Source organism: Accipiter gentilis, chromosome 26 (assembly GCF_929443795.1).
Source record: "Accipiter gentilis chromosome 26, bAccGen1.1, whole genome shotgun sequence".
Taxonomy (NCBI): domain Eukaryota; kingdom Metazoa; phylum Chordata; class Aves; order Accipitriformes; family Accipitridae; genus Astur; species Astur gentilis.
In genome coordinates this window covers 3778274-3806264 of record NC_064905.1, presented here as the reverse complement: position 1 = coordinate 3806264, position 27991 = coordinate 3778274, and the positions used below count along the sequence as shown (strand labels likewise).

At 43.6% G+C, this 27991-nt stretch overlaps 1 protein-coding gene across 1 annotated transcript; it reads left to right on the top strand.

Annotated features, from left to right (window-relative positions):
- Positions 1–179: 179 nt before the first annotated feature.
- GABRP (gamma-aminobutyric acid type A receptor subunit pi) lies at positions 180–27089 on the top strand. Its single transcript, XM_049829334.1, has 10 exons — positions 180–264; positions 13076–13165; positions 14614–14726; positions 16918–16985; positions 18215–18432; positions 19324–19406; positions 21823–21960; positions 23278–23430; positions 23960–24153; positions 25132–27089. The coding sequence occupies exons 2-10, from the start codon at positions 13110–13112 to the stop codon at positions 25444–25446; spliced, it is 1338 nt and encodes a 445-aa protein (XP_049685291.1). The 5' UTR covers positions 180–264; positions 13076–13109; the 3' UTR covers positions 25447–27089.
- Positions 27090–27991: the final 902 nt, after the last annotated feature.

Genomic DNA, 27991 nt, shown 5'->3' with positions numbered 1-27991 from the left:
TGAGCTGATTGATTTATCTGCGTTTTCTAGCCCAGCAATTAATTCTGCTTTTGAGAGGCAGAACCAAAGCAGCAAGCACGCTGTAATGCCAGATCGGAGCTGATAACGTATTCCTCCCTTCCTCGGTCCTTTGCTAGCACAGAGACCAGCCTATTAAGGAATAATCTCCCAAAGCATCAGCCTGCCCCAGCGAGGATCATCGCCGGCCGCACCGCAGCAGAGCAGAGCCTGGCTGGCAGCTGGAGACAGAGCGGGGAGCCAGAGGTGCTGGGGACGGGAGGGAGGTGGCAGCAGCAGCTCGGAGGGGTGGCCACCCGCCTGCCATGCTCCCGAGAAGCCATGAGGCTGCAACCTGCTGCACAGGGCTGGGAAGTCACTGCTCTAACCTTACTTTTTGCCAAATGGCTTTGAAACTTATTATTCCCTCGCAGACACGCTTTCCCATTATCTTAAGAGCTAAGTGGCCCTAAGTGCTGGTTGTTGGTGGTGCCTGCATGGGTCGTCTGTGGATGAGGGTTGGCTGCTGGGCAGTGGAGCATCTCCTGTTGGGGGCAGCTGCAGCTGGTGGCTGTGTACGACACTTAAATGTGAGGTCTGTGGGGAAACTGAGGCAGATGGGATGTTTGTGACCTGGGAGCAGTGTTTGGGAAGTGGTGCTCACAGGTGCCAGTAGGTGCCCAAAGGCCTCCTGGTAGCACAGGGACAGCAGTGGGCTCCCGGTCCTGGGGAGGTGGGGGCTCAGTGAGCATGGGAGGAGGGGAGAAGGAGAGCTGCTCTTTCCACTGCTTGCCTCCCCCCAACCCCCAAGCAGGCTGCACCCCCTCTGCCTGGTGACACGCTCCCTTTCTCTCAATTTCTCACTTGTGTAAGATGGGGTTATGTTTATCCCAGCCCTTAAGGCTGCTAAGGAGCTATTTCAGATGTTGTTGTTAAAAGCTACAGCACATAAGCAAGCATTCCTGCTGGGGAGTGTTTCCTGTCACCAGCCCAACAGCACACTGATGCATCAGTTGGGAATGCAATAGGTGCAAGTGCAAAGTCAGTGCAACAAAGAGGAGACACTGAGGAGAAGGCTGCTGCCAAGGCAATCTCCTTGAGCCGCTTTTGAAATTTGGTGTTTAAGTGTCTCTGTGGGTGGCTTTTGAGGGAATTTCTCTCTATGTAAGGCAAAAGAAGTAAGTTGAATCTATGGTCTTTCTTACAAACCTTTCTGATTCAGTCAGGTGGAATCTGTGTGGCTTTTTTTTCATCCTGACTGCATCGTGCAGTTCAAGACTGAACTGTTCATATATGTACAAATTGAAAAGTAAGAACTGGAAACATTGCATCCATTTTTGAGGCATGCTCTGATCTTCTTAAGCCAGGACCGAGAAAGTAATGTGAGTTCTTAACCAGCAAACAGTGCTTTGGTTATCAAAAATCAAAATCTCATCAAATCGATACCTGAACACAAAGAAAAGACAGAGACTGTCTCTTCCCTGTGTTATTCCTGGTGATTAGTATGTGCAGAAGGCATCAGTTTACTTGCACTGTAATAGGAATGTGTGTGTCTTTGTGTTTTGAGCTAAGGCATATCCTCTGGGGAAATGTTACCGTGTTTGTCTTCTGCTGCAGCACAGATCTAGGTGTGCCTCTTTTTGCTATATGGACGTGGCTCTGGACATCCCATAGGCAGGCAGTGACATCCGGCAGCTGCTGCCAGGCAAGTAACCAAACCATGGGGGTGCTACCTGCGCATCTCCTGACATTGCAGACTACCTGTCCAGTGCTGTCCTGTCCTTAGGGACAGTGCAGATAGAGCAAAACAGGCTGTGCTTACCTGAGAAAATCAGTTTCTGAAGTGATGCATTGGTAACGGTACATTAGTGCACAGAAAAGGCTGTGTGTCTGTGTGTGTGTCTAACTTCTCCAAAAATCTGTAGCCAAAAATGCAAATGGTGGGAGTACACACAACGGACAGCCGAGGCTGTTGCTCCAGATTCATCTTGCCAGCTCAGAGATTTGTAAAAGGATGCGGAGCTGTAATACTCTTTTTGAAATATCAGGTACCTTTGGTGTGAAATACAACTCTAATTAAATGTGATGGTGTGGCTTTCACGTTGCTGCAGTCGATTCATCGATATGAAGAGGGCAGTCACTTTGACAGGGGACTTGGGATGATTAATGGGCTTGTGCATGCTTTATGTTTTGTTGAAATTACAAATACCTGCTAAGGCTGAAGCTTTATTAACGGACACCCTATGAACTGTGGCATCTTTTAGGCATATGTAAGTAGAAGATGGGGTGCTGGAGGCTGAAAGACTCCTGCTGAATGAACCAGTGCCATGTCAGGCCTTATGCCTTTTACGTGGTATGGTCTTGGCTGAAGCTTAGGTGACCTCAGGGCAGGTAAGAGAACAGTAGCACAGTGGTCTGGCCTGGCATCTATTCTCAGCATTAAGGGCATATTATAGAAAAAGCTACACTAAGTATTGCTTGTGTTATCTAACCCTGAATAAGTAATGGCCAATTGAGCTAGTTACAGCATAAAAGCAGTTTTTCAGGTTTGAAAGGCTGCTGCTGCACTCTGTGCCCTGAGAGCAGCTCACAGCTTCTCCCCAGTGCAGGCACCACTGTGTTGCGTTTCTTTGCAAATTAAGTTTTGCACTCCGGGTTAGCAGCTGCTGCGCTGCTGGTGGGCAGTTCTGGCTCAGCTTCCTCTGCTTGGGAGTCCAGGTGCCCTCCTGGCGCTGGCAGCATGAGGTCGCGGCTGCAGGAAGCGAGTAAAAGAGCTCCTTTTTGCTAAAATTCAACCTCAGTTCAATGGCAGAATGGTTCCCTCCAGCCTCAGCGATCCAGATTACGTTTCTCAGAGCGGGTGGCCTGCGTCCGGGCTGCCAGCACAGTCTGCCTCCTGCCAGCAGTGATGGGAGCAGGCAGCAATGCTGGGCTGCTGGCCAGGGCCCCCAGCCCACTCCTCGTGTCCTTTTTGCTGTGTCCCCCTGCACCCTGCAGCGACGTGGTGCTGATGGCGCTGGGCAGCCTCTTCCCAAGGCTGGTGTGGTCTCAGCCCCAGAGCTGAGTTTGGAGCTGAGCAGAGATCTGTGTATTTGCAGAACTGAAACTGTGCAGCCCAGTGTAAGAAAATGTAACAACTTAATTTTCCAAAGATTTCATCCTCCCTTCTGAAAAGGGAGGCCTTCAGTTTAAAACAAAAGTAGTCCATTTAAAACAAAAGACTAATGAATATGGTAGCCCTTCCTCTTTTGCAAGTTTAAACACCTCATCTTTCCTCAGAGAACAGCTCTAAATCATTTTATTTGCAAGCCCTAAGCAGGAATTTGTATTCATGGTAAGACGTTTATTGAGTTAATTTATTTAAGGCTGGGCATAATTTCTAATAATGGAAGAGTCCCTAGGCCCAGTGAAATTGTCTCCCTGATAGGGCATTAATATTTTAAGGGGTTATAATACTCTGTCAATTGATCTGTGTCTTTTAGGGAGTAGGTTAGCAGTTATTGATGATTGTTCATATGAAGGATTATCTTAAATAAAGCTGGTGCTCCACAGACCAATGCCTGCCACAGGGCCACATTGCCACGCCGGCTGGGAGGGTGGTTCAGTGCTCGGGTAAATGGGTGTGAATGAAATGAGGAGGAAAAATAACACAGTGCAAATCTGCGTGGTAGCTGCTGCTCCTGCAACCCCAGGTGTGGAGGGCAGCATGGGGGAAGCCCCGCGATGCCTTCATGTGTACGGCAGTCTTGCTGTCAACCAGGATTTCCTGAAGAGATGTGAAACTGGGTGCTGATCTGAGCGAGGAGGTGTTGGCACATGCTCTGCAGGAGGCTTGTTCATCTTGGCAGATAGTCTGACTGTTACTGGGGACAGTTAAGAGACAAATAACTTGACCTCTGGGCACCTTAATTTCTCTATTCTTAAAAATTGGGAATGCTTATGCTATTTCCTGAGTGATTTAAAAAGAAGAGGAAAGTGCAAATAAAAAAAAAAAAACATTTTTGTTTGTTTTACTGCTATATCAAATGGCATGTTGCACCACAAAACATGGTGCTGAATGGCCTTTAAAAAGAAGGTAACATAAAAACGAATCCAGATTAAATACCTTTAGGTAAAGCATGCTTCAGGGAAGGGGTGACAGGACCAGCAAGGCCTGGGCAGAATTTGATGCTGTATCTTCAAACCTTCCCAGCCCAGGCTGAGGGCACCGAATTGTGGCAATGCAGTGGCCTGGGAAAGGGGACAACAGAAGCAAGTGGTGCAAAGCTGCCGCCACGCTGTTGGCAAGAGCTGACAAACCAGAAAGGATACCAAGGTGCCTTCAAAGTCTCTCACCTCATGTCTGGTATTTTGAGCGGATTAGCTTTTAAGTTTTCTTATAACCCACAGAGGCGCTGAGTTGGTGGGGAGCATTAAATGCAGGAGTAAAATTTAAAGCGTCTGCAGATGGCTCTGTGCTGGGCCACAGCTCTGCTCCCAGGACACCAGCACACATCTCCTTTGCTACATGAAGCAGGCGAAAGGCAAACAGCGTGGGGGGCTCTTGGTTTCAAATCCGGTTTTCTTAGCGGCAGCTACTGTGGGCAACTAAGTCGTGCTTTTTCAATACTGCGTCTGCTTCTAATTATTGTCCACAGGTGACTCTTTTCATGTAATAAGCTTATTGCGGCTGCAAGATCACACAGTTAATAGGCACACAGGGACGGGCCTGCCAGTCATTGCAGCCAGGTAATCCTGCCATGCCAAAGCATCGTGACAGCTTTAAGTTTTGTAAAGAAAGTCAAATTGTTCACACGAAGCTGCAGTGGCCTCCTGTGGGTGTATTTGCTGGCTTTGAGTGTAAGATGTTATTTATTCATGTATAAATTATTCCTCCTAATGCAATAGGTAAAAGCATTAATCTACTAAAAGCTAAATTCTGCTCCAAGTGAAATGCTGGCTCTTTGTGTTTCTATGTGCATGGCTTTATTGTGCATATTGAGTATTTCTTGAAGAAAAATGAATGTTGGCTTGGAAGGACATGCATCTGCAGTGCAGCTTTGACTGTGCTGCCTGCAAGAGCAAAATAAATGTGATGGGAAGAAGTGGGCTGTGGAGGCATTCAAGACATTACGTGGCTGGTTTTCCCCAAAAATTTACTGTGGTGAGGAGCATTTCATTGCCCTGCAGAAATTCAGACTAATGTATGTGTAAGATGAATGATTACGTCTGAACTGTGCTCCTTGGGGCCCCATCTGATATTTTATTTTTTTCTTACATGCTCATTTGTCAGTGTGTTGTCAAGCCTTCAATTAATGAGTTACTGGCAGCTCTATTCATCCTTACTCCCTCCCTTCAGCCACGCTGGGTCCTTTCCCCTCCTCGGCAAGGTGCTGCTGAGGTTGGCACGCCACGACACCCATCTGCTCGGAGGAGGCAGATGCTCGGCGAGAACGAAGACAAAATAAAGTGATTCTGTCCATCGCTCCTCTCGTCCTCTGAGAGGTCAGCGAGTCCCTCCTGCTTTTCCTCCTGGAGGGGCAGGCCAAGGCACATAGCAATTGCTCGACTAAATCGCATTCATTGCTTAACAGCCCTACAGGTCTGCCTGCAACACACGCTTCGGGAGACAGGACACAAAACGGTGATGAAGACTAGCCAGCACAGCGCTTCAAGGGAAACTGTTTCCTTTTGTCATGGCTATCAAAGATGAACAAAGAAAGCAATCCAAAATTACCCAGTGCATTCTTATTTTACATTTACCTGATACCTGGAAGCTTGGAAGAAAAATTTCTGTGTGTTCACTGTGGACTTTGTGGCCATGTGTCTGCTGTAGCCTTTTGGTGTATCAACCGTGCCCTTGGTCCGATATAATGTGAGAATAATCAGAAGCAAAATGTCTGGTCTATTTTCTCTGTGTATTCCTTTATCTTTGTGCCCCTCTAATTCCATTCAGTCTAAATGACAGAGTCTTGCTCATTCTTTCCAAATTCTGCTCACATGAGAATCTCTCCATAATAATTACCTTTTATTGCCCACTTCCTCCTCTAGCACACCCAGAATTGAACAGAGCACTCAGTAAAGGTCCGAAGTAAACCACCTTTGATTTACTGCTAATGTAACAAGTAGTTAGTCGTTATACTCTTCTTTACATGTACAGTTTGGAAGGTACTCGGGGTGCACCATTTTGTGTCCCATGAGGGAGTTAATCTGGTGCATGCTTGTCTCGGCTGATAGGAACAAGAATAATTATGTCTCGCATAAAATACCTGCACATACACAATGGAGGAGACTCAGTGAGCAGAACTGCTGAGGTGGGAGGGACCATATATGTAGGGCTACAGTTACAGGGCTGGCAAGTAGAGAGCAAAATCATAGAAAGCAATGTTGCTGGGCTTGTGATCCGTCTGCCTGCTAGAGGAGAGAAGGTGAACGTTTTGCACCCAGCCCTGGATCCCTGCCTGCAGCGAGGAGCAGGTTTGCTGGGTGAATGAAACTTGAAGGAATTGCCCAACATGACTGAGCACAGACAGCTGTGAGCTCGTGGATCTGGCAGCCACAGGAGATTGACAGTTGCAGGCGAGTTTAGTTTAGAGCTAGACTTAAGGTCTCCAGCGCAGGAGAAAAAGAGCTGTCTGGAGCATGCAGAATTTCTGTAGGAAATCGTAATTATTTATAAATTTTATGTACATTGTATTTGCTCAGAGTAAATGAATTGACCAAACAGAAGCCAAACTTGACATTTTGGAGGAAGAGTTTATTTCACGTAAGTAAATCTCAGAAACCTTCCTTTTGATATAAATTTAAGATTTTCTCTATGTATTTAAAGGACTCAGGCCTGCAAGCTGCAGGCAGATCTGTGTACCATGTTGGGTGGGCAGATCTCAGCATAAGCTGCCACTTCCCATAAGTACCTTGAAGGATGAGAGTCTACATCTTGAAAATATAAATGCATTACCCGGGCATTCTTACATAAGGACTGAATCTAATTTTATGTAAATCCTTCTTGTATCTTGGAGTTGCTTCTGACTTGCATTGGAATAAGTAAGACTGGAATCAGGCCTGCAGCGCGTGGGGTGTCATGTAAGTAATAGGCCTCGTTCCCCTCTCTCTCATACTAAGAGTAGTCCTATGTGTAAAGTCTATGCATATGAATCTATGTGCCACTGACAGTACCAGCGCATCTGAAATTAGGAGGAGGGTCTGTATTTTTAAGTTAGCCGGTGTCGGTTTGTTCCGCGCAGCCTGGGACGCTCTCTGGGCGGTTGTCAATGGCCCGTGGTGGGTGCAGGCACTGCTCCCTGTCGCCCACTGCGGGGGCTGGTCCCTACGCAGCACTGAGGGTCAGCCGGGCACTGAAACACAGCGAGGGTTGCCTCGAGCAGGCATGTGCTATAGCCTCAGTGAGTCACCTCAGCCATGCCTGCTGGTTCTGGAATTGTGAAGTAATTTTTCATGTGATGTAACGACAGTGATGTGGATGGAAAGAATCTATTTTTTACCAAAAGTAGAAGTTGGCAGAAGTTCTTGAAGGATTTCTACAAGTACCATGGAGTCACCTGTTTAACTGTCCATGATTCCAGATAACCACTCAAGGCAACTGGAAAAACAAAAAGCAGAATAAAGCAGTTGGTGTCTGTCACTGAGCAGCCAGCTCTCAGCACTGGTGTCACAGCCCACCACAGCCAGCATGTGCCTTGCTGGGGCCTGGGCTCCCACAGCATCTGCCTTGAAGCTCACCTCCTGTTCTTCCAGGGTAAAACTGGACCAATAATGACCTTGTAGACTTGGTCGAGTTATTAAACAACCTGGTTGAATTTAGATTTTCTCAAACAGGGAAAACAGCAGGACAGAAAAAGTTTCAGTTCCAAACAAAACAGAAACTTTCTGAGGTTTTGACAGAATACAAAGACGTGAAAGACCTAAGTCAGTATGAGACATTCCTTTCAACCCAAAATTATGTGCATTGTTTTACCTTCTTTTATTTAACACACTGGAAGTCTTGTTCTCAATTTCTTGTTTTAGTCCGAAAATATTATAAGCAAGAAAAGAGATTTTTGAAGCTAAAAGATCAGAAACAATTAAGTTCAGTATTATCAACCCACGGATACAGGTGCTGTTTCCAGGTTCTCCCACTTCCTTTTCCTCCATCAGCCTCTAATGTCCTTTTTGTCCTGACCAGCCAAGGAGTGAGCTCGTGTGTCTGTTGACACGCGACAGGATCCCACTAGCTCTTTAGTTCTATAATAATGGGATTCGTTCTGGATAAATTGACTTTAGGATCAAATAACTAAGGTTTCTAGGAAGAGTGGCTTGCACAAAAATGTTGTGCAAAAACATTTCCCTGTGGTTAACTCCATTCTCTTCCTTGTAGCTGCTTCAGATTTTCTCCTGCCCTGCCAAAATAGATTTTCAACATTCAAAACTTAAAAAGATAGAAATTAAATTTTTTTTCTGGGAAGAACAAGATTAAGTTTAAAAAAAAAATAATTCAAGTTAAAGTTTAAAGTTGAGGAAATTGAGAGGTAAATCATTTCAGATCAACTGAAAATGAAAGCCTTTAATGATTTGTTTGGTCAGTAAGTTAAAATTTGAACAGCTCTCATAATAAATCATCAGAATACCTGACTCTTTCACAGCAGCTGTCATGCCATGAACCTTTCCTCACAAAATTGCCTGCCCACACACATCCCCAAAGTAGTCATCTTTCAAGATCAGACAACTGCTCATAGTTCAGGCTGGGCAGGGGGGAAAAAGAAACATTAAAAAAGGGAAGACAGATTATATCTGTCTGAAATAACGCAAAACCTATTCTAGAGAAACGAGTATGTTGACCTTGAAGTGACAGTTTGGCAAAGCCAGCGAAGTCTCATCCCAGGGTCTATGATGCTTTTTGCCTTTTCCATCATTTTGTAATTGTATTTGGCAACTATTGCATTTGTGTCAGTGGCCAAAGAAAGCTCAGCACGGAATGGTGCAGCCATGAGGCAGTTGTGAAGCTGGAAACTCTTGGTGATGGTGTAGTGATGCTTTTTCCTGGCAAGTTATTCTGCAGCAGTGAATACAGGGAGCAAAAGGGGAGCCTCTGACTCTGGTCACCCTCTCTCTGTAGCACCATTCCTGTGTGCTGGTTGTGTTGACATTGGATGAGCAACACAACTGGGCTGGGGCAGAGGAAAGGTTATGGAACTGCTGCCAGGGCTGTGCTAGTCCCCTAGCAGAGCCAAGCCACAGCAAAGCCAAACAATCTACACTTCTCCATGTCTGAAATGAAAATAGGTGTCCTCACATGACATCCATCAAACCTCATCCTGGGAATCAAAGAGCTTGTGAAAACACCCCAGTGAAAATGGTTGCCTAAAATTTTCAGATATGGTCTTACTCGTGTTTGGTTCAGGTGGGCTGAGGTTTTGGGTGCGAGGGTGTCCCAGGTGCTGCTTGGGGGGCTGCGTGAGGACCAGGCATGCGGGACACGGGCTGTCCTTGGACTGCTCGTGCCTAGCGGTGCTCGTGAACCATCCCTGCCCACAGCACAAGTGGCCTGTGGTGTTTCCTGTAGAGGTTTCACTTGCAGTGCAAAGGAAGTAGACAAATTATGCCTGAGTTCATCATGAAAATCATAACTCTGTTTAATAAATAGAGGCAACACCTAAATGGGCAAATTAAATGCAATCTGTTTTTATTTCAGCACTTATTTTGTTTTCTCTGTCTTCCCTAGCCAGGTTTTATTCCAAGATGTACATGTGCCTATGTTGCATGTTTTGCAGTCACAGCAATTTGACTCTAGTAAAATTTGACCTTGTAAATTATTACCTTAAGCTTAATAAACTGGTCATATCTGTTAGGTTTTCTGGGTGGCTTTTTAGAGTCTCATAAATGCTCCTGTTGCCTGGTAGTGGGATGTCATAAGCCAGTAGAAAATTGGAGAATATGCTAATCTTCTGCTCTGTGTAGTGAGACACAGACAGTGCTTTCAGATGGTAAGTGGGAGGTAACGCAGGACTGCAGAGGTTCCTGCTGGCTCCCCTCACAGTTCATTACTGCTTGAGATGAAGGAGCCTGTCACTATGGGTTACGCTGGCAGTGGTGCAAAGGAGCCTGGGTACCATTTCAGGCCCCATCAGGTGACAGTGTGTACATCTCTGTTACCTCACACCCTGTTCCCTATAAACAGAATTATTGAAGCTGCCAGGGTTTTCTCCTCCTCCTGTGTTTTCACTCTTACCACCCCTTCAAAGATAGAGGAATAAAGCAGAATTAAGGAAGCATAGACTGAGCTATAGTGGGAGACGCATACTGCTGTTGTTCATTGGTGTAAAGAAGCATTATTTCATTAAATTTTCTGGAAGCAGACACAGGCTTCCACAGAGGACTCTCGCTGGTTCTATTTTACTATAATTCTTGCATCATTATATAATTTTCACAGCCAATAGGGGGAGAACAGAGCTGTGTGAGTGAGCTATTATATTCTCAAGGTTTTCATTATCTCTGAGTCTACATATAAAGAATGATTTTTATATAACTTTGGCATTGGAAGCAATCTCTCCACCCGTTGTACTAGTCTTGCCTTTATGACTACTGCTGTTCTGGTGTTGCCTGTGCTATGCTTTCACTGACCATAGAAAAATGTCCAGATTAAACAGTGTTTAAGGTATTTTTACTGTATTTTTTTTTTCCTATTAGAGTAAATGGAAATCCTTTACTGGATAGAGAAACATAAATACACAATCTTGTAATAATTTCTTCCTAGTATGCTGTACTAATGAAGTGCTCTGATGAAAGCTCCTGCACTATAAAAACAGAATTGCAATTGTATTAACTGATAGTAAAGAAATGCTTTGGTTATATTCAGCTCTGGGCACTGGTGTCACCCTGTTCTTGCCCATGAGTACTCTGGTATGCCTAGTTTCTAGCTCTCTTAGGTGCTTATAGATCCCCCTTTTGCTGCCTCATAGTCTTTGATGTATTTATTTTCACAGCCATACTCTGAAGGAGGAAAACAAGATTTTTCTTGTTTTGCAAAGAATTAGCAGAGTCATAGATAAATTGAGACTGTGTAGTTCACTCAGGTCTGTGGCAGCAGCAGCTATAATTTTATCCGAGTTTGTTTCAACTGTCTTTGCTAGATAGCGGTAGCACAGGTTGCAGTGCACATTTCACTTGCGTTAACTGAAGACATAACAGGGTCCCAAGAAGGCTTTTTACTACATAAGAGGTCTCCACCATTAGTCAGTCATCAAAATAAATAGAATTTTGCTTACTTTTTTCAAAATAAGGTCTTATTAACTAGGATCAGATAGAATAAAGCTGTTTAGAAGCTTAATCTGATGCACTCAAATGCTAGCAACCACAGCTCCTGTGCAAAACAGATGGTCATGAAGGATGCTCATGGGGGTTCCTTAGCTGAAGTTCATGAATTCTCACACTTTAACTAAATGCTAATTTGTAAAATTATCCTTTCTTCCTAAGAGTTCTTCCTTAAATGATCTGGATGAATCCTCCTTCTTTCCCATCAAAATTGTGGTCTAACATTGCTGTGAGTGGGTAAATGATTCTCTCTCTGCCCCTGCATGGTCACATTATAGTGAGGAGCACTCTAACATCTGGAAACATCTGAACACCATGTTCGGAGAAAGGGCTAGAAGTGCAAAGCCTTGTTAGGAATTCAGGTGTTGGACAGGTATTAGAGCATATTTAGTTTTGAAAAACATCCTTTCTCCAGTGGGATGCCCTGCATTTGTGGTGCTTGAATGTTCATGTGTTTTTACCGGCTCGGTATGGGCACAGATGTTATCCTTGCCTGGAGTCCTACTGTCCCATGGCACAGCACCAGAGCCCTACAACTAGCTGAGAAAGCAGGGTGTCCTCTGGGCTGTGGTGAGTGACCACAGGAAGAATCTAACTCAAGCAGAAAACTCCTGATATTTGGGTTACTGTGGAACAGCCAGGTTTGAAGTTGAGGCCCTAACTGCCGTGCATGATAAGGGCACTGAATCTGAAGCTGGGGTCTTGCTCTCACTGGTGCCAAGGCACGGGGACTAAAGATTTGCATAGTCATTCCCAATTTGTAACAGTATAATAAAGAGGAAGACTCATATCCATCCAAGAGTGATGTTGCCTTGCCAGCATCTGCAGGAATATTCTGACACACGGGGTACACATCAAATAGTGTGGTAGACCAGGTCAAGCAGTATTTATTTCCAGTTCAAACCAGTGACAGACGAGTAACAGTCTCTCCTTGGCAGCTGTGGCAGTGTTGTACTCACCACCCCATCCTGCAGCAGCTTGCTGTGGTAACACACGTTAGGTGTGTGGCAGAGCGCCACCCGTATGCTCAAGAAAAGGTGTGCAATTGATGTAGCATTTCAGGCAAGGAGCAAAGATGCGGAGCGGAGCAGTGCACAGTTAAGAGTTGCCCATCGTGGTGCCTGCTCCCAGGCCAGCACGAGCCCGTAGGAGTCTCAGGCCAGAAGCCAAGATTTGGTTCCACTCCCAGAAAAGTCAACGAAACCCATTTAAAGTGGAATAATTTCATCCTGTACTGTGTGCTGAGTGACTTGCCAACGTTACTACTAATAGCACATGTTTATCCCAGGTACAAGCTAATGGAGTGCAGAGCTACAGGATTTCTGTGCAGCTGATTAGTGGAGCCCTGGACTGAAGGATGCTGAATCTGGTATATGTGGGCAGGACCTCACCTGGCTTCAGAGTCTGACTGTCTCTAGGAACTACCTAAACATTTTTCTATTTAATAAATCTCTTCCCATGGTGCCATTCTCAACATGAGCTAATTGCCATCCCATGCTGAAAGAAGAAAAGCCCTACCTAAAACGAAGTGGCAGCTAAAATTTGGTGACCTTGTCAAGGACTTCAAGGACCGGAGTTGTCACTAGTGTCTTTTATGTGCAAAGTGTTAAGATAGCACAGTGTTGAAAAATTACACAAGCTAGAAAAAAGGGCAGGAGCCACAATGTGTTGGGAATGTTAAACATCACACAGTGTGTAGTTATGACTGTGCAGGATATCTTTTCCCTGTCCTCTTCCCTTAAAATAGCTTTTCTTAAACCAAAAAACTTTGCCTTTCTTTTCTGCTTCACAGACAAGCAGAGCAAATACAGAAATAATCTCCAGAGATGTTCTGCAGATACTTTTGTTTCTTCAGTCTGTGTCTTTTCCTTCCAACCCAAAGGTAAGCAGAGTGTTTGTTTTGTTTTACAGGGAATGTCTGAATTATATCTTGTATAAATAATGTGGGTCAAAAGGAAACTATGCTTCCAATTATCCAGCCCAGCCAAAGAAAGCTGGGTGCAGTAAGGGATGTGGCATAGAAGAGAGTAACTTGCAACTTGCGTAGGTCCCTAAAACACAGCGTGTACATTAACAGTGCAATCCCTTATTTCCTGTTCAGGACCAGAATAGTTGGCACATTTTGCTGGAAATGCCCCCCACAGGGCTCCCATCTGTGTCACTACCATCCCTGGAACTACAAGTCCTAAACATCTTGAATGGTTTAAGTTTATGCTGTGCACAAAGTGGTTCAGTTCTGCTGTAAGGTCCTTTTTGGTCTAAGACCTGCAGCAAAGCCCCAATATTAACCCCACTTTAAAGGGAACAGAAGAAAAGGATTATCAGAGCTTTAAGGAACTACATTGCTAAGTTTCTTACTGCACAGACCAGCGGTGCTGAGACTATGTGGAGAGGCAAAGGCACTGCTTTCCACCTCCTTCAGCCCTTCACAAAGGAATAACAAACTCTTAATGATTTGCTCATTTACATTTTCATCAGGTGAGCACATGGACTGCACTGAGACACTGCACCATAAAACTTACCTTTTTACAGTCCAAACCCCCTGTCTCTCTAGCTGTCTGTATGATGTACAGCTCTGTACAGTGCCTTATAATGTCAGGCACTAGCTTTATTGTCTGTCTACAAAACATTAATTTTGACATTGTAAATTAGAGCTGAATCCTCTGTATGCACAGCAGCTAGGTGTGGTTCAGCCCACAAAGCTTTGTTTGTGTCTGTGGAGTGCTCAGTGCTCTACTTTTCCCCTTCTGGTGTACTTGGAGGTTTTGCTACTGACAGTAGCTGTAGGGATGCTGCCTGACGCTAACATATGAGGATGAAAGCTTCTTGAAGGGACTAGTGATTAGGGAGGAGGAGCTGTTGGTCAGTAAGATTTGTCTCAGGTTGTCATAAGCAGGAGAAAAAAAGAAATGCATGTTTCCTATATAGACTGTATGAGAAAGAGTATGAGTGGATGTACTCCACTCTTCCATACATCTCCTCTTGTATGGAAGGGGGAGATTGTGGGTTATTATTAAGACTTGTGATCTATAGACCTTGTTTGATTTGTCTGGGATATTTCAAGAATGTTCTTAAGCTACCATGTGTGCAAACCTGTAGCTATCAGCTGAGGTAATCTGCCATTTTTCCACCTCTTCAAGGTGCCAGTTATTCAGCCAAGATAAGCAACATGAGCAAGTGCTCATGATTTCAATGATCTACTTACTTCTAATAAGCATTTTATGCAGTTTGTTTTCTTGTTTGAGCACAAGCTGAAACACAGCTGCAACTGCACACCAGATGTGCCCAGGATGTCTGCCCACATGTAACAGTACGTATTTGTGTCCTTAGGAGGTGCTCCCTGGGTCATATATCCAACTTGCATGGCAGTGACGCAACATCCCTCCCTGGATTTGAGAACCTCACTGTGGGATACAACAAATACCTCAGGCCCTACTTTGGTGGTATGTTGGCTCCGTGCATTTGACTGTTTGAAGAACAGTCTGTAAGTCTTGTGTGGAGGGGAGAGCATGCTTTAAGCTTTCTTTAGGATGTCCCAGCTTAAAAGGTTGTGTTTCTTTTAAATTAGCTAGTAGCCAAGGCTGTCTTCCTTTCTGTGCATCCTCTGTTGTCTTGAATAGATTATGCATGCACTGTGGGGAATGAGAACATGTCCCTCTATGAGATTAAGAACAGGGAATTGATAAACTTCAGTACCTCTGTGAAAGACCTGACAGAGTAACTAAATTCTGCTTTAACTACAGACTCTGACACCTGTGATTTTCTGCTTTATTTTTGTTCATGTATATCTATTTAGTGGATGACCCCTTAGAGGAATAAAGCTCTTCTCCTTGCCAGAAATACTGACTTTTGATACGTGCTTTCACTTCACACTGAGACACAAAGTAAACCTGATTTAAACCCTTATGAAACTCTAGGGAGCAGGGGGCACCTGAAGGACAGTCAGGTATTTAGGGACTTACCTGAGGCTATTGAACAATTTGGGTGTCAGGTCTCCCATCCTTCCAGGTGAGTGCTGTAACCACTCAGAGGAAAGGGTTTCTCAGAATGACATTCAGCACCTGGAAAATATCAATGAAAGTTTAAAAAAGAACAGCTGTGAAAATTTTTATTTTTATTAATTTTGCTTTTCTGCCAGAACCCATTAATGAAACTATGCTCAACAGAAAAAATCCCCATCAGCTTTCACCAGGACTTGGATGTTTCCCATTGTAGCTCCTGCAGACTGACGTGTTACTGGCAGCTTTGAGCTTCTTCCTTTTTCTGACCATGGTGATGAATTTCTGGGACAATACAGAATTTACTAGCTTGTTATGCCTAGAATGTCTGATTTCATGCAGGAATAGAAAAGCTTCTCTAGATACTGTCAGTGAATAGATGCTTCTGAATTACGTTAACTGCATCTCTACCAGTCTACACCTACCAGAGCCATAAATGTTAAACAAAAATGGTCAGGACGCTGGTTTGACCTCCTCCAGAGGCCCTGAGTCCTCACAGATCTACCCTCTGGTCATTAATTTGAGTTGGGCTTCAAGTGTCTGAATATCTGAAACCAAGATGGAGGACGTGAACGACAGCTACTTTAAAAAAATACACATCTTTTGCAAATGAAATACACTTTGGATTTTGGAACAGTTTAAAACAAACAACAAAAAACAAAACCACCTGGAAGGAGATTTAGAAATTGTGTCCCTTGGACTTTCCTCAATGTAATTCAGATGATGAAAAGGAGTTTCAGCCAGCCCCGTGAGGAAAGGCATTGCTGTGTTGTCACCTAAGCAGAGAGGGCTGTCTTGGAAAGCGACCGGCCCTACTCAGAACCCCCAAATTCATACTGGGGATTAGACAAACCAGGCACACCCTGAGGGAAGTCTGTGTCTTTCTGCTCGTGTAACAACTCCCCTCTCCGGAGCCAGCTGTTGACTCCGAGGCAGGACCTGGCGAGCCCTCTCCGGCCCCAGCGCTGACATTTCCTGGGGAGGCGCTGCCCTCTTGTGGTGGATTTTAAGTTAGTGTTAGAAAAGGGGGGATTACCGAGGTTCAGGGCTTCACTGCTGAAAATTTGCTTGTACATACCGTGCCAATACAACAACTAAAAAGAAGCAAAGGCTGTTGCACTTCAGGTTTTTAACCCAGAGCATGGTCTTAGGAATCACTGAATTTCTCGGCCTCTTAGTGTTCCCTCCCCGAGAAACAGGGATGCCGATCGCTACCTGCTTGTGGAGAGTCCTCCGAGAGCTGCGTGCGAGAAATGCTTTGTACAAAGTTTACTGTTCTTGCCACTGTGCTGGTGTTGTGGACTGGGTGACAAGGGACAAACTGGCCCTGGCTGCCTGCCCATCGGCAAATGCCACTGAAATGCTGCTGATCTTTATAGCTAGTGCTGGTGGATATCTGGTCTCTGCTACTGTCACCAAATACAGAACTCCAGCTCCCTAACAACTTTGTTTTGGATCATGATGTCATTTGTGAGTCTAATGCTCTGAAACTCTTTCTAACCCTTTGGGCTTCTGCAGTTTTAGAGATGGCATGGGACGCTGTGAGCAGTGTCTATGCAGCACAGCATCCTGAGCAGTTTTATTGTGCCTTTCACTCTTCCCTTCTCTTTGCTTAAGCTTTTCTTTCTCTCCACAGGAGAACCTGTTCAAATTGCAATGAGTCTGGACATTGCAAGTATTTCTAGTATATCCGAGAGCGACATGGTAAGTGAAAGCATTTTTATTTTATAAGAGATAAGAGTAGGATCTGCCTGAGAGACTGTGCGTGGTCAGCACAGAAACTGTCATATTCAAGCTGCTTTGCTTTTCTGTGTCTGTTGACCGCTTTCAGAGGTGTGACAAGAACAGGGCTCACTTATGACTACAGATTATGTAGATGCCATTGTAATGTGGGCTTGTAAGAAAATAGAGATGGCTCCAAAGGTCCTACTGGTCAAAAACTCAGCACCTCCTCGAAATCAGGCCCCTTGGAAATGGGGGAAAAAAAATCAACCCTGTGTGGCATTTCCTCTCCCTTACCTTTTCTCCGCATAGGAGCCCTCCGTGTAGAGTAGGGGTGGCCTCTGTTGAACGAGCTGGTGCTGATTGAAGACAGACAGGTTTTCTTCTCAAGGAGGAGAAATGAGGTTTTGAGTTGTGACACAGTCTGAGATTCAAATGGACTGGTTATCCCAAGAAGAAAAAATAAAACAAGCAATCTTCAAATATACAGAGGACATCTTCCCACCACTGATGAGTCTGGTTCCCTGCACTTCTGATGACAAACACTGATCACTGAAAACTCCTGTTCCAGGTTGACCAGAACTGCTTATTCTTTTATGATGGGGCACTGTGAAAATACTCCAGTCACCACAGGTGGATTTTGGCAGGCTAAACTCAAGTTAATCCTAGTGTCCTTACATTCAAAACTCCTATTAAGAAAACACTACAAGTTTTGTTTTTTCATTTGTTTGTGTTTTTTTTTAAGACTTCAGTGAAATAACAGGTTGGATACGCTTACCTTTTTTCTCCAAAGTGCCAATGTCTCTTTCATGATCACGTTTATGGTATGTGTGTAGTTTTCCAGCTCTAGACAATGACTGATTTTTAATGTCAATGACTTGCTGAGTGGCCTCAAGTGTGCACTTCCCATCGTTTTGCTTACCTACAAAATAGACACAAAAATACCAATTACAATAATTGCTCATACAAAAAAAAAAGTACTGAGTATAATCTTTAGTCCTCAAACACTTAGACTGTAAGTATATGAGAAATGTAATACAGTAAATAAAACTGTGTTGAAAATCCATCAGATATACTGCATGCATTTGAAGCTGAGCTTTGATACATTGAACAAATGTGTGTTCTGCCTCTTGTCGCACATGGCATACCCACAGCTATGCTGTGTAGGTGTTCTGGACATGCATCCTCACAGGTTTTCCTCTCTTTCCCAGGATTATACAGCTACTATATATTTGCGGCAGCGTTGGACAGACCCCCGGTTGGTCTTTCATGGCAACAAGAGCTTCACACTAGATGCTCGTCTAGTGGAATTGCTCTGGGTACCAGACACATACATTGTGGAGTCAAAAAAGTCCTTCCTGCATGACGTCACTGTGGGGAACCGCCTCATAAGATTGTTCTCTAATGGCACTATCTTGTATGCCTTAAGGTAAATCAGCCTCTGGCTTTGCTGTTGATGATGGTTCAGAATAGGTTTCCAGAATTATGCTGGACAGGAGCAGATACCAACTGTCACAGGTAATGAGCTCAGGGTCAACAAGCCAACTGTGACTGTACTCTTCTGATCCATTACCCCCTGTTCTGGCCACCCGGAAATGCCAGCCAAGGCTCAGGATTCCCCATCGTGGTATGTGCTGTGTCCTGAGCACAGTGCCTGCTCAGAAAGCTCACAAGTTTAGGTGTCACCCAAGACAAGTCAAGTCGAGTCAGATGGAGGCAGGGGAGGAATGGAGGGAGGACATCATAACAGTAAAAGTTTAACAGATAGTGGGAAACTTATTTGCTTATCCAGTCCCATGTAGCCATGATTTCTGCTTTTTAGCAGGAAGCATATTTGTACGTGTACTGCAGAAATGTGCACTCTAATTGTGCTAGCAGTTCACACAGTGTTATCTCTTCTCAGCTCACAGTAACTGTCCCAGTTACCTTAACTACAAAGTAAAGCTGAAAAAAACCCTCATTTACCCTCCACATCAGAGCAAGCCAGAGTATATGTGTAGTTAGTTACTATGCCTTAGGTGACAAGTGGTGACTTCTTAAGAGATGCAAACTGTAGCACTGGAAAACACGTGGATCTACACTAAATCTCCCACAGTAGCAAAGCAAAATTCCTCCTTCAGTTACAGTTTCATCAGTGTGGCTGCAGAGCAGATATCTTCTTAAGGAGAGTTCTCTGTGATTATATCAGACCATTCATTTCATAGGTCAAAATTATCTAAATGACAGAGCAGAGTCTTGGAGATCTAGTTTTCTATGAAAAACAGAGGTATTTCATTACATGCTTTTATTGCAATTTTTGGAGTTCTTTCTTTTCCTACAGAATCACTACCACTGTTGCTTGTAACATGGACCTGTCAAAATATCCCATGGACACACAAACATGCAGACTGCAGCTAGAAAGCTGTAAGTATAACATTCTAGACGAAACTGACTTTAAATTTGTTTGTTCATATGTAAGGACATCTCTCCTGAATATTTGGATTCATCACAGTGGCTTTCTGGACTAGACTTTTATTCCTGCAAATAGTAATGTCCAAAAGAAAACCACTTTGCTTCATCATTCTTCAAATGCTTGTGTTGTAATCCACAGTTTAAAGGATCCCTGTCACTGTGCAATGTATACAAAAAGAGTGGTAATAAGTAATATTTCTATTAAAGTGTAGCTAGTTCAATTTTGCACAGAAGGGAGGAGGTAATAACAGCTGGTTTTCCAACTTCGGTCCCTTTTGCACACGCAGCTTCTTCAAAACTAACTTGTGGGGTAAGTGCATGGGATGGAGTACAGCAAGGAACGACTTTTCATATATGTAGGTATCTCCCACCTGTTGCACCTCCCAAACCTCCACTGTAACAAGACAGCGTGAAGGGTGGTCCTTACTAGAATACGAGTTGGACATGTCTCTCAAACTCATGAACTGAAACTAAGGCCAAACCCAGCTTCGTGGTATGCCCTTCTCCATGAGGGCTGTCTGTTACAGTCATGCAGATGATGGGACCCTTGTCAACAGGAGTCTCAGCCTTGGAAGTCTTAAGAAAAGGAATAATCAGTGAGTTCTGCTCTCAATTAAAAAAAAAGCTCATCCATTGTAAAGCTGGCTGGGAAAGACTGCAGGAAAATTTAGGACACTACAGGGCTTTTACCCAGGAGCTCAGCAAGAGCAGTGCTCCTGTCCTGTATCTGTGAAGTTCCACAACTAGCAAGCAGGCATCTCCCACTTCATGTCACAAAAAGGAACATCTAAAATCTCAATACTGAAAAGACCAGATTTTAACTTCTGGGGTTGCAGCATGAAGCACCTAGGGAAGCACATATTATTTTCACATTAAATTCATATTAGTTCACCATGGTTAACTTTATTACAAAGAATAGCTCCTGAAATAATAATGATTGGCCTCTTCTGCTAAAGCATAGCTTGTTTGGACCTGTTTTAAAAGTGATTGGGTCCTACATCATGCTCAGTTGCTGTATAATTCCAATGAAATTACATGCACATTGCCCACTGGAGATTTCATTAGGATAAGTGCCCAGAAATAATGCTATTTAAATGTACACCAGATGAATTAACAACAATCTATCATTTATTATAAAATTTTCCTGAGTAACCACAATTTATAGAACTGCTTAGAAACTTTGAAAAGTCACATGCTTAGGATTCTATGCAGGGATTCATACCCTGGACAGCTAATTTAAGAGTTCATCACACTCAAGCTCTGGTAATTTGTATCTAATAAGAAAACACAATTAGATAAAAATAGAGCTGCAACTGCATCTTCTTCCTTCTACCAGGACAAACAGGTTATTATCAGAATCAAAGCGTCCCTACTCATTTTCTCAAAGAAGGGCACTTAATAAAAGAATCAGGTTAGTGAGATTGATGGGCTTGTTTCCTAAATTAAGTGAAATTTTTGAAGCGAATGGCAGGCTGGTGACTCAGTACAAGCTTTATCTCTCAGACTGAGGTATCCCTTAATCCAACCTGAGGTCATGTTATGCCATCATTTACATTCCTGGAGGTAATTACTCAGCGGCATATATGGAGTTTACTGGTAACTGCTGGAATTGTTGATCTCGTCTGTCCCACCGTTTTGAGGCAGGAATTCAGTGTTACCTAAATGTCGGACGCATTTATTTGTCCTCAGTCACTTAAAGCCTTTGGGGATAGGAGGAATGATTTGTAGAAAAAGCTGCTTTTATGAGCAAGTTTTCTGGACAATGCATACCTGGTCAGAAGAGCGTGGTTCATAACCACATAGCAGTCTCAGCTCCAGGCTCTTGAGTAACTGAAAATGCCTCTTCTGGTACTTTTAAGCACTTGAATAGATGATTCAGGGAAATGTGCTTCTGCTACCTGGCAAGGGGCTCAATGGGAACTGTGTTCTCTTTTATTTTTTTAACCACTGTGTTTCTCCTGCTTTCCTCTAATTACTGAAGAGACTGCATTCAAGGGTTGATCACTGCAGTAGTTTTATCCTGCTGCATGTAATCAAACTATGGGTAACAGGAATATATTATCTTCGTAAACGTTAAAGTATTTTAAATAGAAATACCCCATGTGAATGATTGAAATAGGTTCTTAGCAGCCTTGCATCATTCTCAGTGGCGTGTGTTCCTGTTGAAATCTGAACCAGCAGGCTCAAAGTACAGCAATGAAAGAACAGCCGGCATAGTCCACCCATAGTCTGACGCAGTTAAGAGGGTCTTTGTCCTGCCTACAATGCCTGGATGGTGTTTCTGTTCCCACTCAGGAGACAGAGCAGGGCAATTGCTGGGCTTTTACTGGCTAAACCACAGTAATATGGGTCTTTATGTTCTGCCTAGGGGGATATGATGAAAATGATGTCATCTTCACATGGTTGAGAGGAAATGATTCTGTCCATGGCATAGAAAAGTTGCGGCTTTCTCAGTATACAGTGGAACGTTACTATACCCTGGTCTCAAAGTCACAGCAGGAAACAGGTAAATCAGTGAAAGACATAAGCAAGAAAAGCTCTCGGGTATTTCCCCTCCCACCTCCCTTCCCTTCTATGGGCCAGTATCTTTTGACTCAAGCCTGAAACACCAAAGTCTTTAGCAAATCTTAATCTCACAAAAAGAGATGGACAGAAAGATGGTGAAATCCAATTAGTTGCAACCAGAATGTTCTGTAAGATGGAAATCCACAATCCACAAAGGATGGGGGTTTTAATACATTATATTCACCTGACTGATTTTCAATTTTTTATTTTTTTTTTTTTTTTAAATTCTCCACTTCTTTCTTTCTCCACACATACCTGAAGAAACTGTCTCCCTTCCTTCCAGGTGTGCAGACTATAAATACTGCAGGGAGCCATGTTTAAAGTAACTGGTAGTAAAATTCACTTTTAAAATATACTTTTATTTGTAAATTGCAATTCTACCATGATGGAATAAGATTCCTTTGTACATCAGAATTCAATGTCTTTTTCACTCAGTGTAAATACTCTTCTCTCCAATGACAGACACTAGGAAAGGGAGCAAAACTTCCTTAGAATGACCAGGTTTTAAAAATAACAATGTTTTGTTGTTTACTATAGCGTACACAGCCCACGAACAACATGGGTTTTGTTTCTATGTTTCAAAGGGAACCATTGTTTAAACAGTAGAAATCTCCTGAAAATACTAGCAATCCAGCCCCAGAACCCTTATGTCAGTATTAGAACAAATTGATTTTTAAAAATTGACAGAACCTTTTTGAGCACAAAAAGATACAGTTATCAAAGATCACAAATTACTAATGAATACAGGGGGTTTAATTCTCTGTGATGATAAGATACTGGGATGCTTTGGGATGTGAGCCAGAGCCTGCTGCAATCGACAGAAAAATCTTTTGTTTATTTCTCAGCCATCAGATAAGACTGAATTTGGCGATGCCCCTTCAAAGCAGTTATTGGGAAAAATGTGCTCTGCTGAGTGTGAGAGAATAGATGAAAGCGTCAGCCCTTCTCTACTCTGAGTTAAGACACTGGTATAAATTTTTTCCACTGTGGATTAAGTTCAGGAGCCCCTTTGCAAGCCATGCATTGTTTTAGGTGTCTCTTGTCCAGCAATGCTGTGTGTATGTGTCTTCTCATCTGGGATATGTTAGATAAGCAGGACCTCTGAGACAAGAAGTCAAGCTTGTATAAGTAATGCACAATTTCAATGGAGCTCTGCTGATGTACATCAGCTGAAGGGCTGGTTCTGGGCCGCCCCAATTTCACTTCCAAGTATCCTTAGGAATCTCATGTTCACCGCGTTTCTTCCTTTTGTGAACAGGCAGTTATCCACGACTGATATTGCAGTTTGAGCTGAGAAGAAATGTCCTTTACTTCATTTTGGAGACCTATGTGCCCTCCACTCTGCTCGTCATGTTGTCCTGGGTTTCTTTTTGGATCACATTGGATTCGGTGCCTGCAAGAACGTGCATTGGTGAGTTAATGCCCAAGGAAGGGAGAAGATTTAAGCAGACAGGGAAGCCTCTGAGGGCTGTAGTTTTCTGGAGCTCTTTGCTCAGTGATAAATGGTCTGCTCATGTTCTGCTTTTACTTGTGGCAGAGCTGGGTTAGCAAGTATGAAGTGTGGAAGATAACATTGTGGCGGGCACACCTGCCCAGCTGCAGAGCTGTGTATGGCCAAGGCTCCAGGGAGATTCACAGCAGAGAGTAGAGGACAGAGCATGTGTTCTTTGTGATGTGCTTTGGAGGAGGCAGGGAGGGGAGGATTTTTTTACTGAAAGTAAATAAAAGAGCTAAGTGCCTATTGGAGCCAAGCTGTCAAAGGCAGGGAGAGCCTGTGTGAAGCTAGTAGCTAGTGCTACAAAACCATTTCAGTTGATGGATGATTTGGGTTTGGTAAGAAGCTCTATCTGGCTAGCAATAGAGTGACAACATGTGCAGGATAGGCTAAGCCTTTTCCAAAGTGTCCACAAGAGAAGGTCTTTCCTTTTCTGCTTTCCAAGGAGTAACGACGGTGCTTTCCATGACAACTCTGATGATTGGCTCACGAGGTTCGCTTTCAAAAACCAACTGTTTCATTAAGGCCATTGATGTTTACCTTGGCATCTGCTTCAGCTTCATCTTTGGTGCCCTTGTGGAATACGCAGTGGCTCACTACAGCTCATCGCAAAAGTGTGCAGCTAAAGCACCTGAAGAGGTAAAGCCTGATCTACCTTAATATAAGCCTAGTTATCTTGGATCAACAATAATTAGTCCTCCATTAACTGAATAAAACAAATGGTCTTCCTGTTACGGTTACAGTAACAATTGCTTCTCCTAATTATCACTAAATCTAAATTTTTGTGTGCAACAAACACATGAATAGCAGTAGACCACTGTGTCTCTGACAAAGACTTCTGCACATCAGCCAAAAGAGCAGCAGGCTCAGCTGACAGTTGTTAGATCCATAGGACCACATTCAGGAAGGCTTACCACTAGAATCAGGTCTGTAGCCCTGAGCTGAGCTCATGTGAGAGCATGAAGCGCCTCTGTTCCTTTCAAAACGCAGCCAAAGAAAAGCCAGTATGACACACCTTTCTGCTCTTCTATGCAATAACCCTGATTAGGACACTGATCTGGAAGGTAATTTCTGCTACCAGAGGAAAGCTGAACGCTTCTTCCTCCCTTCCCAGAATACAGTACCAAGTATCAGTCCCACAATGTTCTGTGGGGGTTGCGAGAAAAAGTGAATTGTTCAAAGTGCTCTGCTTTAGAGAAATTAAATAGTCAAGTATGCTTATAGTCCAGTGGTCACTGAGGGTCCAAATCCTGCCGGGGGAAAAGAGATTTCCCACCCTGATGCTGAGTTCCGCAGCCATTAAGTTACTGTGTAGATGTGAATAGATGGGTGTCTTCTAGGAGATGGGTGTTGGGTTGCTCAGTGACATAGAGTGAGACTTGGTCAAAGATCTCAAAATACCGCTAGATATACAGTGGTAGAAACACAGGTGTCTCTGGGACTTCAGGCACTCCTAAAAATAGGCAGCAACTGAAAGGCATGTTTGACTATTGGGATGAACACATCCCAAGAAGTTGTGTTCTTTTATCTTTATCCTTATGGTCTCCTTATTGATTAAAGCACTTTTCCTCTGCAGGAGACAAACCCTAAAACTAACTGTACACTTCTGTTTCCTAGGGGCCTGCAAATGAACTCACAAAAGAAATGGAGGAAGTCAACATCACTAACATCCTCCACAGCTCCATCACCAGTTATAAACGGAAAATCAGCTTTACAAGCGTTGAGATTTCCAGCGATAACGTTAACTGCAGTGACTTGACTATGAAAACTCATGAGAAAATCAAATGTGTCTTGAGAAACAAAATGCACAAGATTATTGGTTATTTCACAATTCAGAACCCCAGCAATGTAGACCACTACTCCAAATTGCTTTTCCCTTTGTTTTTCATGGTAGTCAATGTGTTTTATTGGGCTTATTACCTATATTTTTAGTAGAAATTAGTTGCTTCGTTCTTCTACTTCAGCAGGAGAGGAATCTTGCCAAATGGGTATCTAGGTATCTAACCTCTGTGAATCCAACGTGGACAAAATGCTCTGCTGTGTTTCCTGAGGTACAGAACAGAAGAGTGTGTAAGGTATGCAAGATGCAAAGCCTTGGTGCTTCAGCATTAGCAACATTGACTCTGGACAACTGCTTATTCAGATGAGTGGCTGTGCTGGGCTCTTGTGCTCGTACCTGCTTTTCATTCCAGCATCCAGCCTCTCACCTGGCTGGAGATTGGGTGTGTAGGACTGCATGTGGCAGGCCACAGAGCACTACAGGTAGCAAAATTATCTTGGTAGTCTGAAGCAGGATGGAACCTTCTAGTTTAGATCTCCAAGAGGATGTAGGATTACAGCTGTTATTCTTTGTTTGCCAGAGATAACAGTAACAGAGGGACTGTGATTGCTGTCTCAATAGCTCCTCTGTTCAAGTCAGAGAACCCAAAGGCAGTAGTGTGCTGTGCACAGAGGAACGGCTCCCGTGCACGGTCCTTCCTTGTCCCGGGGGTGATGCGGTGCCAGAGCGGTGATTTCAGTGCTGCTGGTGTCGGCGCAGTGGTATGCCTCGTTGTTTTTAATACCTGTCAGATTCATTGAGGTAATCTTCACTTGTTCAAATTGTCCATCCCTGAGACAGACAGGGCTTTTTATTTGTAGAGCTGCATTTTGTCAGAGGTTTGGGAACACAACATACAGGCAGCAAAATTGTTTAGTAACCCATCTTTTATACTCTTCCTGTTGTGCTGCAGTTGAACAGATTCTACCACCTTCCACATCTTGCTCACAAATTATTTTTCATCCTGGAGAGTGCCTCCTTCAGCTTTCACTGCTATAAGCAGCTCTGGTTTCCTGCCAGCCATATGCAAGAGTGGCCAATTTGTCACCCCTCTTTTATGCGGCTGTGCAGCTGTGGCAAGTCAGCAGTGCTGCTGGGTGAAAAACCCATGCATGGGCTGAGGTACGATGATCTAAATCAGCCTGTCGCTCTCTTTTAGGCTGAGATGGTGTTACATTCCTGCAGAAATTCAGATTCTAAGTGGGCTCTGGAAACTGCCAGTCAGCTTTGTTAATCCTGCAATCAGCAGGACCGAGAGCTTTGTTTTAAAAAGAAATTAAGTATGTGGCACACATACACCTACGTTTGAGAACCAAATGCCATTTGGTACTATGTAGCTTAAGGCTACTGGAAGTCTTTACTTCCTGATTTTAAAATGAAAGTTTTATGGCAGATTCCCCCCCCTCCCCCCCCTCCCCCCTTTTGGTCTAGACAATTTTCATAACTTTGAGGGTGTAATCCTGCAGTTATGTAGGCAAAACTGTAATGGCCTGCAGTGGTTACCATTCAGCAGGAGTTTTGGCTGAGTGAGGCCTCTCAGCACATAGCTTATATTACAGTCTCATGCACACAGTGTTTGCTTGGTGTAAGAGTCTCTTAGTGGGGGTTCCTGTAGAAGGGGTGGGAAAAGCATGTGAAACTATAGATTTTTTACTTTAATAACTTTTTATCGAACCACTTCACCACACTATATTGTGAAGGCTCTAAACCACATATTCATAAATCATAGCTTTTACAAAGAGCAGCACAAGAAGACAAAGGGGAACAGACTGGCAATGGCAAGTGAATAAACACAAACTCCAATAATGAAATGTTGGCTTGTATATACTGGCATTTAAAGTCCATTCCATAAAATGTAATAAAGTGAATGTTTGTGATATGAACACTAACCCCCAGAGAGATCCTCTATTAAAAAAATCATTACCTTCTTTCTGTATCAATTTCTTTCTTTAAAACCCAACTAAAATGCCCTAATGTGTTCTACACCGGCCGCCAAATATTAATGTTAACAAAAGGAATTTCATTGTATGTTATAGTAGTCTGCCACTCTCAAGGCTTGCTTTCATTAGATGCAGCTTTTGTTACAACTTTGCTGCTTTGAAGTTGCTCAGGACTTGTTCTAAGTTAAACCTTTGTGCAGAGAAATGTTTTTTATTGACCCAGCCTAGCAAACAGCATGTTGTCTTGAAAAGTGTCTGTTCTCATTTACTGCTGATTTTGGTAACTTCAAGAAGGAAGAGAGGGACAGAAGGTAGTAGGGGAAGGAGGGCTTTTTCATATACCTTATGAGAATATTCTTAAACAGCTGTGGGCTTGGCCAGGGGGAACATCTAACTTCAGAAACTCTTAAAAGCTACATAGTATGGACTCCTGCTTTATTTGCTCCTACATACAATTGTCTCTCTCGCTGATGGACTTCACCACTTTAATACACCTCACACATCATTGTCTCCCTGTATAGCCCTGCTGTAACAAAAGATATTAACTCTGGCCTCAGTGGGGTGCACACAGTAGTCCTAAAGCCGTTTCAGTAGTCAAACTGATGCTCAGCAAGGACCACATATGGAAAGGAAGAGTCAAAGTAAGCAAGCCACCTAGCCTCTATCCTACTGCAGGTACATCAGGCATGTCAGAGGGACCAAAATTAATTTTTCCTAA